This window comes from Parasteatoda tepidariorum, chromosome 4 (assembly GCF_043381705.1).
Source record: "Parasteatoda tepidariorum isolate YZ-2023 chromosome 4, CAS_Ptep_4.0, whole genome shotgun sequence".
Taxonomy (NCBI): domain Eukaryota; kingdom Metazoa; phylum Arthropoda; class Arachnida; order Araneae; family Theridiidae; genus Parasteatoda; species Parasteatoda tepidariorum.
In genome coordinates this window covers 82,582,554-82,595,212 of record NC_092207.1, presented here as the reverse complement: position 1 = coordinate 82,595,212, position 12,659 = coordinate 82,582,554, and the positions used below count along the sequence as shown (strand labels likewise).

The following is a 12,659-nucleotide window of genomic DNA, read 5'->3' as shown; positions in this document are numbered from 1 at the left end:
TCACTAAAAGTATTGAATCGAGCGTTAAGGAATTGCTGTCTGAACCATTAAGTATAATCATCTCATTAACATAGTTACTTGAATGTTTCATTGATACTACTTTTTAGTGTAAGAAAAATTATTTTAGGTGCTTTTTTAATTATATAATTAAGAATAAATTATTCTTTTTAAGAAGAGGTTTCTTTGTTATATTTTTTTTTCATTAAACGTATTTGTTTTTATCATAAAAAATAGACTGCGATTACTTGCCGTGAGAAAATTATCGAGTTAATTTATTCTTTTTCAAAAAACCAAACAAATTTAAAGAGTAAAAAAAATTTCTTAAAAATCTTGACTCCTCTAATTCAGCACACGTCCCTCCGTCCCCATACTCTAAATAACAAAGGGGGCGTTGAAATGTTTTTTGCTCCTCAAGGGGGCGGCAACGTTAAAAAGGTTGAGAACCTATGATCTACAGCAACGGCATCATGCAAAATGATACTGAATACATTTAATCATTATCTTGATTAAATAAACTATTCAAAACGCGTTTCGCTTAATCTATTAACGTGCAATCACGAAGAGCAAAGAATAATGGCAAATAAAAAAAATTATTATAGCTTAATTAATTTTGTTGGTATATGCTTTTTAGTTTTGTGCTTGATTTCATACCGTTTTTCAGTTCTGATTATTTTTTTACCTTCTCCCCCAGCTAGTTTAATGTAGGTATTAAAGAAAGATTACTCAAATAAATAATGGAGAAGATATTGTGATCCAATTAATGAATGCACCAAAAAAACTTGTTTAAAAATTTTAATGAATGGCATAATTAGTAACAAATTTTGATACAAGTAAGGAATGAAGAATTTACAAGTTGAAAGAAGAATTATATACCGATAATTAAAAGTTACCAAAAATAATGCTTAATTGAAAAAAAGAGTTTTCTAGCTAATAAGGAAAAATGATACAAATAAACAAGGAGGAATATAAAATTATATATCAATATCTGTAAAAAAATATTTATTCAAAACCTAAAAATGTATTATAAGTAACACTGAATGTTGATACAAATAAGTAATGAAGCACTTATTAGGTTTCTCCAAAGATAATGCTTTTCAAGAACTTAAATATGTTGTTATATTAAAATAATTTAATTTTAGTGAGCTTTTTATTACAAATAAAATTTATGAAACTTTTTGAAATCTATACGTTTTTTTTTGAACAAAAAAAATATGTCCACTCCAATATATGTTTTTTTTAACCTGAATGATTAAACGAACACAAATAGAACAAATTTATTCAGTGAGATGAGAAAAAAATATTAGAGAAATATTTCATATTAAAAAAAATAATTAAAAAAAGTCGCTATCAAAACTAAGAAAAGAAAATAAGAGTCAAAACGATTAAGAAAAGGAAATATGAGAGGATGCTTATTACTCGATCGTAACACACGTGGTATTTGACGCCGGAGCACGCAACCAATCAGAAGTGAGCGGAGCCAAACCATGTGCTCTTCGAAATAATTTCGGGAGTCACTGCCAGATCTTAGCTCCGTTTGTGAGAAGCGGTTTGCGCGGTGACAGGCAGCTCGTGATCATCTTTTTCTCCGGCGATCAATGTTGAATTCTAATCTGAACCGATTTTTTCAACCCTTCTATTTTTGTTGATTTTTTCTGTACATTAATTGCCTCTGTTCATAGTTGCAAACTGTTCGAAATTATCGTATGCTTAAAAAAAATGCTTCAGACGACATCTTGTAATTGTTTATTTTGAATCAGTTTGGATAATACACCATGGAAAATTGAACTTATTATAAACATGGAACTGAAAAACTGAAGTTAGCGAAATAGATTCATATTTTAAGGAAAATATTTAATTGCCAGGTATTTTTTTGCTATTAGATATTTCGGAAAAAAATTCTATATTTTTCAGTATAACAATTCTATTTAAGAAAAGTATATATATCAAAAGAATGAGTAAGAAACGTTAAAAATGTGATACCCTATAATTATTGCAAATGAATATGAAGCTTTGATCAAGGTGTTTGAAATATATGAATACGTTTCACGAGTTTTAAGCTCACCACCAGGTATCTTGAATTTTTTAAAGTTAATGCTCTAAAAATTCTATGCAAGTTATATTTCATGGAAATGCAATATGTTTTCCAAAATTTTTAATTTAACTTTTGTTATCAATCAAAATGGAATTTTTCGTCTAACTTGGAAATATCACAGATGATTCCAAATAAAATTTAAAAATTCTTTCATTTACAATATTGCAATATTATGTGCACATTAAATTTTCCCTCGGAAGAAAGAATATTTAATAAATATATGTTTATTTCAAGATTATAAAAGATTTTATCTTCGACTTGTGATAATTAGAACAAAATAAGGAGACAGAATACTGAAAATTGGACTATCAGTTTCAGTTGGATATTTCAAAATCTACTTTATGTTGAATTCTTAAAGTACATTAGAATTTTTAATTTGGCGTAGAATTCTTTATTCGATTTAGAATTTGTACTTTCGAGTAGATTTTTTTAAATTCAGTAGTTTAGAGTTTTTGTTTTCATTTGTAATTTATTGCACCTGTTAGTGAATTTTATGATGGGGCCGATACCAGAATCCCGTGTGAAAAAGAATGACGCGATTAGTGAATCGAATGACATACTCTGGTTGAGCCAAATCATGGAAAACTTATCTCTAGACAGTGGTGTAGTGGATTGCGAATCACCTGATTCCACTGGTTGCTTGCAGACGAATTTCAGTGTAACGTCGAATGACACAGAACTATTCGAAGATTGGAGAGACTACATGGGTGATAAACAAGATCCCCATGCCCTTCCCATGACTGTAGTGTACACCATCATTTTTCTGACTGGAATCATCGGCAACGTGTGCACTTGCATCGTCATTTCGCGGAATCGATATATGCACACTGCTACAAACTATTACCTTTTCAGCTTAGCAATAAGTGACTTATTACTTTTGCTGCTAGGGTTACCACAAGACATAAGTCAACTATGGTCAAAATACCCATACATGTTAGGGGAAATTTTCTGCATTGTGCGTGGTTGGACTTCAGAGGCATCAACAAATGCCTCTATTTTGACTATAACAGCTTTTACTGTTGAGAGATATTTAGCTATCTGTCATCCATTAAAAGCCCATACAATGTCCCGTCTTTCCAGAGCTATCAAATTTATAATAGCTATCTGGATACTCGCTGCTCTGTCTGCCATTGGAATCGGATATCAGCTTGGAATCATCTACGAAAGAGAGTATGATGGAAGCATAGCTCTGGAATCGGCTATGTGCAGTGTTAAAGACGAAAAGAAGCTTCAGCATTCCTTTGAGGTTACCACTCTCTTATTCTTCTTTTTTCCTGGTACTGTATTGATTATACTTTATGTCCTCATTGGTTTGCAATTGAAAAGATCCTCCGATATGGGAAGGAAACATGAAATAAGATCAAATGCAACCAACTTGAATGGTTCTTCTAAACTGCAGGGAAGAGTTTTGAACAATCAAGGAAAATCAGTTTGCCGGAAGACGTCCACGGCTTCTCGAAAGGATGTCATCAAGATGCTCTGTAAGTGTTACTTATTTTTAACTTTTCATGACTGAAATTTTATCATAATTGTTTAAAAATGAATGCAAAGTTTTTTAACATTTATTATGTTTCAATATATTCCATATTTGATAATTTTATACTAGCGACAAATTAATTTCAATTTCATTTTATATAAAGTGAAATATATAGGAAATCAATTTCACTTTGGTTTTCTGCAAAGTCAGTTTTAACGGGTTTGTATAGAAATGCAGTTTCAATTCTGCACTCAGAAATAAAAGCATGATCAAAACTTACCGAATATTGTAAAGTTTACAGTTTTTCTGGCTCTATGGGAACACCAGAAAGGTTGATAACTTTTACCGAAGCGTTGTAGTCACGATTTTGGTAAAAATAGTAACAAAATGAGGTTTTATATTATGTGATAAATTTGGTAAATGTTTCACTAAATATGTGGTAATTAGAAATACAATTTTGAAAACCAGATTTCCAGTAAACCTTTACTATTTGAACGGAAAAATTTCTAAATGAATTTTTCAAATGCCTTATATTTTGATTTTATTAATCAGAATTAAGTTTTTTTTTTAACCGGAAATGTCAATACCATACTGAACAGTTATTGTACCAGAATTTTTTCTCCGTGTGCTATAGACGCAATCAATTGCAATTCAAGGCAGTCAATTTCAATTTCACTATAGTGAAATTGATAGATTGATATAGCGAAATATGTGTACATATTTAAAATAGGTTGCTATCTATTATGTGAACAAATTAAACTTTGAGAACTTATTACCTTACTGCCTTTTTTGTTCACTCAAACTGGTCTTCGTTTTTATAATTTTTATAATATTGTTTATTTTATCTACTTATTACCCGATTTTTTTTATCGATACATATTAAGCAAATTTTAAAGCTGCACATTATCGTATGGTTTCAGAAAAATCTACTCCAAATTCAATTTATTTAGATTAATAATGATTTTAGCTAAATAGACAACTTAAGGATAATCTTGATGAAAGCATGAATAATAAAGATTCCATTTTCATTTGAGGGTAACCTATTAGCGTCACAGTTGCTACCTGCTATGCTACTTCAATTTTTCTTGAGAACGTGTAATTAGGGATCATTTACGATAAGAAAGTGTAAAATATTTATAATTTGAAGGTAAATTCAGGAACAAATAAAAGAAGAAATAAAAAAAGTAAATTTACTTTTTAACGATGACAACGATGCATTTATTTCATCTTATCAATCCCAATGGGGAAAGATTATTATATCTTGAATCAAAATTTTTATATTTTTAAATGTTTCAATATAAATGTTAAGATGTTATACATGGTGGTATCTGAATTATTTCTCGTATTCTTTTTGTCATTTTCCAAATAAATTCGATCAAGAGTACCGAGAGATTTAGATAATTTTCCGATGTAATGGTTGAACGGTATTTATTTTATGTAAAATCAGTAAGAAAAATTCGAAAAAAAACTGGAATTGGCATTCTAAGATAATAATAATAATAGTAATTTATAAATGATTTATAATCATTTATAATTCAGTAAAAATTCATGTGGGACTCCACCAAATAAACAAAATGTCGCAAGAAATATTAAAGTCCTTCCAACTTTAATTAAAAAAAACTAGTCTCTTGTTTATTTTAATTTGTTATAAAATGTTTATAATTTATAAATTAATAAAGAAGTAGTAGTATTTAATTTTATAGTTTTATAAGATTAAAGGTTATTTTAACAGAAGTTTAATCATTTAAAATGCATAAACGAGTACTATGAATCATTACATAATATAAGTATCTCGTTATATTTCAAATTAAATAGTAATAGGAGCCGAATTTTATTTAAATATTTAATTATGTTCAATACATAATACATATATTTTGTGCGTACATGTTTTTTGAGTTAATTTTAATTCTGCACAAAAAAATTAAATTATAGTTCTTCTGTTCAATAAAATATTAATTCAAAATTAAAGTTATTCAATATTATTTTATAGCAATTCAATTTTTTTTATTTAACCGTATGTCTTAACAGAAAGAAAACCAAGTATCTTTTAGTAATTTATTTGTCAGAAATAAAGTGTAACGAAGTTATAGCTTCTTTTCGATTCAATTGTTGACATTTTTTAATAAAGACAATTTAATTGCAGTGAGTGCTTTCGTGACTTCAAGCGCTAACCGTCATTTTTTATTCATGACTTTTAGCTTTTTAGAGCAGAAGAACAATTTACAGATCATATTTTAAGTAGGAAAGAATTGTTATTAATTATCTCACTATAATCTGTATTCTGTTCACGATCTTTCCTAATATTTCATGAAAAAAGGTGGTTTAAAAATATTATTTGACGAAAATTAAATTCTTCCAAATTATAATGCCTTCAACAGATATAATAATTTCAGTTTCAATGTTATAAATATTCTTTTCCACAATTACATGTTAGAATATGAGAAATGATAAGTGATAAAAGAAGAATTATATGAACAAAAAGTTTTGCTATGTAAATGATTTATGATTATGATGTTTGGGAAATGAATATTTTTTAGAAAATTGTGTGTGCTCCACATTTTGTTACGTTTTTAAATAAATCAATCTAATAAATCAATCTAATCACAATTGAGCAAACTTTTTTCGATTATTCATAAATTTAGATAAAGAAACTTTTTTGAACTATATGTCTTTCTGGAAAATCCATTAGCTATTGTCATAATAAACACGAACATTATTTATCGTGCTTCATTTAAACAATTTTCTATTAATTGTTGAAAATTTTGGGATCACCTTGTAAATCTTTATAGATATATATATTTTCAATGATATATATATTTCAATTACTTTTTTATATAAATCATATTAAAGAGTCTTAAAAAAGTCTAAAAAACCTATAAAACTGACAATAATTGTGTATATACTATTTCTCTACACTATAATGGTATACCATTCCTAAAAGAACTTTTTTTTTAAAAAAAATTGAAAAACTTGACAATTTGTTATTACAATATAAAAAAATTAAACTGTTTAATGTTAATAAATTATTAGTAAAAAACTTTTTTAAATTAAAATACTATAAAATTTGGTAAATAAATTTATTTTTATTTCAACTTTTAAACTGAGGTCTTTTATATAAAATGCTGCGAAAACAGGCATTTAAAATTATTTAAATAAAAATTTTTTTTTTACCTAATGTATAAAATTAAAAATGATTAGATTATTGAAGCAAATTTAATTCAATATGATAAGGTTAAAAAATTTTTTAATTTTCAAGCTTATTACGTTTGTAAATAAAATTTCTGTTTAGATTCTATTTTTTCTAACGAAGAAATTTATGAAAAGTAGACATGACCTGGTACTTAATAAAATCAATAAAATTTTTCTGAGCATTGCTCCATATCCCAATATTTATTACATGAAACAATTTTTTTGTTGTTGCTATAAAGTAATTTTTTGAACAACGAAATTGATAACAGAGAATTCAATGAAATTATGTTCACCAATTTAGTTTTATGATCACCAATCTTTACTGGAATATAAGGAGACATTAAAAAAAATGGATAACTAAGCATTAATTTACAGTTGAGTTTAGTAAATTGACAAAAATATTATGATCAAAAATTAGCTTTTCAACCTAGTCACAGCATGAAATACCCTGAATTCTTTTAATTTTCCAGAAGATGCGTGGTCAGGGGTTAGTTTATGCGTGGCGGCAGTGGTAGTTATTTTCGTGTAATGTTACAAAAATGTTAATTTTCAGGAAGAGTGTAAATATTAAAATCACACCGTAATTAACATGATATTAATAATTACGAAGCAAAATGACAAAGAAACAATGTAAACATCAAACAAAGTAACAATGTATTATTACCAAATTTTAATGAAATGATTTTTAAATAAAATAAATGAAATTGTCTAATTTTAGAGTGAGCTATAGACATTCACGATATTAAAGAGCAGAAAATAACAAGGAAGTAAAAAATAAATTAATAAAATGCATGTAGGGATAGAATAAACTTATAATTATTTCATTTTAGAATTGTAATAAGAGCGCATGTGTTAAAAAGTGCTACAAACATATGCCTTTTTAACAAAATTAACTAAAATAAACTCCAGATGATGGCTAAATGTAGATTAAGGAAAAGTGGATAGAAATAGCCAAAGACCGATCCCGTAACTAAAAGTTAGAATTATTCGTAAAAGAAATTTTCAAATGATGCAACCGCCATTGGTATTAAAAATACCGTCAGCAGAATTAAAACGTTTAACTCGAGTGTATTTCCCGCTTCTTTCATAATATTAATGCATATTTGGTGCCACCTATATTTTAAGAAAAAAACAAATAAATAAAAAAAGAAAACGATAACGAGTAATGACAAATTAAACGATAATTTATTTGCAAGGTCAAACAATTTACTCTCAAAACTTACTGATCTAGTTTGTCTTAAGATACATCTATTAAAAGGGAGTTTTTCACATTGGAATAATAGCCCTTTCAGCTTAGTGATAAGAAAACAGTTTTGTGTTTGTGTTTTGGAGTTGCCGCTGTGACTGAAAAAAGATTCTTCATAAGATTCTTCTTCTATCTTCCGCTTGGTCTTCAGTGCCAGACATAACTCCCTTATCTCGTTACTAGTTTCCTAGAAAAATAAGAACTGTACATATTTACACGCCAAAACTCTTTGGGTGGGTTACATCATAGAATTAGGACTTGTCATCTCTTCATTAACAGGAAATAAGCATTTGAACTTTCGTATTGGTATTGTAGTAACTTTATGACTCAAAGTAAATAAATATTTTTTTTCAATTCCGTTTACTATTATAGCTATTACGTTAAATTAATAAATGAAAATAATTCGAAAATTTTTTCAGCGTTGATTAATGTTATTTTACCAGTTAGAAATAATAATAAAATAGTACTATACTGTGAAACACTCTGTATCAATTTACGGTAAGAAGTACCGACAGTCAGGGTAGCATTACATTTTTATGTAAAATTTTAAGAAATGAAAATTCTAATATACTGTAGTTTTTACAGTACAGTTCGCTTTAAATCCACTGAATTCCTGTAATTAAGTAAATATTACTATACAAATTAAGGCATAAAATTTTACGGTAATGATAATAACAGAATACTCAGGCTGCCAGTACTTTATATAATTTATAATTAGATCCGGAATTTCTTACAGTGTTGCTAATAAAGTTACTTTTCAAGTATACATTGTATACAAGCTGCAGTAGAAATTAGATAAAATAATGCGTTAAGCAATCTTTTTGAAATATTTTTCTTTCTAGTTGTTTATTTATCCTTTAATAAATAAAAAAATAAAAAGTGAGAAAAAGAAATGTAATAATAATATAATTAGCAGATACAATAAACATGGGCAACGCGCAAAAGAATAGAAAAAAAATTTTTTTTTAGTTTTTTGTTGGCTACATATAATAGTTTAGTTAACGGCAGTGATCGTTAAACTTATGACATGTCTGTTCTACCTCCTCCGTGCTTTAAAATCAGATTGTAAGCCTCAACTAAAAAACTATCTTTTTTAATTTTACAAAAAAGTACAAGTATAATTTATCTGCTTAGTGCAGTTAAGATCAGCGGTTCCTAGATTGCGTTCGTTGGAACTCTAGAGTTACGCGAAACAATTAAAAGGGTACTGAGAGTTAGGATTTTTTTTTAACGATTTTTAAACTTACAATTATATTTAGGTCTAATCAATAATTTATTATCTATATTCGAGTTGCCATTTTGAAATTATTTAAAATAAAATGCCAATAAAAGAGAACTAATTTTTAAAAAAAAAATATATAATTCTTCGAATAAAATATGTTAAATAAATTGTGATAAGAACATGTTTTTACAAAAAAAAAATCCATGAATATTCTCCATCGCTCTTTTAAAATCGCGCAGCTGTTTTGTTTGATTTTTTAATTTAATTAGATATAATTAAGGGGTTTCATTTTCATTATGAGCATAAATATCATATTCAGTAAGTTGAAGTGGAAGAAATTATTAATTATTAATTTCTCGCCACACATTTATTAAATAGTTTTTTCCCCTTTCGGAGCTTGTAACTACTTCTAATTTAGTACAGTGGTCCGAAAACTATTACACTTAACTATTTTAATATTCAGGTCTATTCAATGTAATAGTAATGTACTTGATGATTAAAAACGTAAACGTTTCTTTTCAACTCAATTAGTCATCAGTAAGCACAGGTAACTGTATTTAGTATTCATTAATACATTAAAAAAATACTTCTTTTATTCAAATTTATGGTATATGAACTCAAAAGAGTTCAGGTGGGGTGTCTTACAAATTTCTGTCTGACAAACAGAGTGCGCTGTAATCACTCACATATAATTCTGCATGTAATCACTTGTGTGGCAAGCAACGAATCGGTATGGAAATCTTATTGGAAAGTCCTAAAAATACTGCACCATCATATTGTTTGTTTTTATTATTTTACGAATATTAAATTTGTCTGTTATCCAATGTGGCCTCTTTATTCGATGCACCCATTCACCACTGAATCATTCTGCAACATACACTTAAGATTTTTGTCAGAAAGCAGCTGATAAAGCGATTACTTCCTATAAATAATTTATTTCCGTTTTATTTGCTTTGTTATTTGACGCATTTCACATAAACACTTTGGCAACCTAAATTTTTATTAAAAATATCGATTGAATTGAACATTGAATTCTTTTCACACATTGAGAATTATATCTTTCTTTTGATCGAACAATTCTGTAGTTTGTAATATTTCTTTTCACGCATTAGGATTTCTATCTTTCTGTTCGGTAGCTCCAAGGTATTTTCCATCCCACATTGAGATTTATATCTTTCTTGCGATCCAATAATTATGCAGTTTTAATACATTTCGCTTCATACATTGAGCTTTATATCTCTCTTCCAATCTAATAATTCTCTAGTTTCTGAAACTTACAGAAATTTTGGTAATTTTTCACAATTTTAAGAGTTTTACCACCAGAAAGTTGGAACAAAGGGACTTTTCATATAAACTCGTGAATCATTTAAAAGTAGTGGCGAGGAAAATATACTTAAGTCAAATTTACAAAACATAAACTTAGCTATCACAGAAAGAAATTTTTCCCAAAGAGGGAAGAAATTTTCAGGATTTGTTTTAGTTAATTTCCCTTCTCATATAGAAGTAGAATTCAAAAAAATTGTATAGCTTTTATTAATTCTTCAATATTCATTCATGTCTCATACCGTAATTTGATTAAAACCGTGTTACTTGATTTCGATTCAATATTAAGCTTTCTCGTTTGTTTACGGAAATAATAACAATTGTAGAATCTTTTATACATATATTTATTGAATAAATTTGTTGTTTTTTTTTTATATTTAAATTCTCAAATAATTTTCGATTAATCTCTGGAGAACTAAAAATAATGAAGATAATAAGAGTTTCATCTAGAATTGAAACTACGGTGAATTGAATAAAAAAAATAATTCTAAAAGAATATTTGAATATTCCTCAAGTGAATTTTTCATTTTATTATCCCGAACTTACGCCTAATCCCATATAATTTTCTCTCTGTTTTACATATTTAAATTCCCTCTTTGCAACATCCCTTTTTTTCTTAAGACATATTTTTCAAACTGAAATTGAAAATAAACGTAATAGAGGTAAAAATATATCCTTTAGAAATTTGCAAATTACATCATCGAGCTTTGATAATTTAGTTGAGTTTTATATAAATGACAAAAACTAAAAGCTTTTAGATTTTTCCCGAATGTTTTAAACAAACATTAAGTATACGTATTTTATATTTAAAAAAATTGAAAATAAAATAAAATTTAGATTGATTATTTAGTCGAAAATTCGAAAATTGATATAGAAAATGGATAATTATATTCGAAAATTCAATATATACTGGAATAATGGTTATAAATATGTATATACATATAATAACTCCAGTAAGTCTTGAAAGCTGCAAAGAACTGCACGGGAAAAAAATTCTTTGGTATAAGATGCTCGCATGCTGTAAGAAAGTAATAGGCTATTAAGAAATATGCATGTTCAAGATGATTAAGTTTTTATTTCTGTAAAAAGAATGCGCAGCTGTTTTTTTAAAGGAACGTAAACTTTATTTTTTTAACTAAAATTTTAAACTCTATTTTTATAGAAAAACTTGAGTAAGAGAATTGAAAAATGGCTGCAATAAAATTTATCAACAGCATTTATTAGATAATAACAATTAATAACAGCATTAATTCCACTGCACTGCTGAACTATTGGGACCCCATTTTCTAAATTGTGGCTAACTTCCATAACTCTAGGGTCAAAAACTTAAATCAGCCGGAAAAATAAATATGCGTTCCTGTAGAGAAAGTACGTTTTGTGTCTGATTTCGTATCTTGAAATATCGTATACTATAATTCATTAGCATATTTAGTGTTAGGCCCTCAAACCATTAAGATTGAGTCTGAGTACGTGAAATTCGATCATAAGTTATTCAGTGTCCTAGCTTTTTTATTTTGTGCACTGAAATTGAAATGCTAATATCACTGATGTAACACGTCACTGTTGCTGTGACGAGCGATGATGGAAACAGTTATTGAACAAATTATTATTGAACACGAACCTGGATTATCGATATTGAGTAACCAAATGATGAATAACCAAACTGATGGGTTACCAAAGATGGGTTACCATTGACTATTTGTAATATAGACCAAGTATTTTATTATTGTATTTATCTTTCCTAGTATTCTCCACTCTGTTAGAAAGTTTTCAGAAAAAATTATTAAATAACAACTTATTTAAGTGTTATTTTACCATATTCTAAGAAAACAGTCGATTAACACAAATAACATGGTATTCAAACTGTTAGCCGAGAAAAACCGTTTATCTGCATTCACCTAATATAATTAATCAACCAGAATTTTATCACACCACTAGGACCATTCAGGAAACCATTTAATTCCTTGCAGATGTTTACAAATTATAACTGAGATGACAAATATGTCATTCTCATGACCGACAGAACGGGGTTCGAGTCTCAGCGTTGACACCACAATATTGCCTCCTTTCCCTGCAACACGTGAAGAGTTTCCAGTATCCTGCCCTCCCA

General features: G+C 27.7%; 1 protein-coding gene across 1 annotated transcript in view; it reads left to right on the top strand.

Moving 5' to 3' along the window:
- Nucleotides 1-1,513: 1,513 nt before the first annotated feature.
- The window catches only part of LOC107452765 (pyrokinin-1 receptor-like), a 109,671-nt gene continuing 98,525 nt past the window's right edge, over nucleotides 1,514-12,659 (top strand). Inside the window, exon 1 of the mRNA XM_016069341.3 lies at nucleotides 1,514-3,573. Within this exon, the coding sequence (XP_015924827.1) occupies nucleotides 2,586-3,573 (988 nt within the window). The 5' untranslated portion in view covers nucleotides 1,514-2,585. The remainder of the gene's footprint in view (nucleotides 3,574-12,659) is intronic.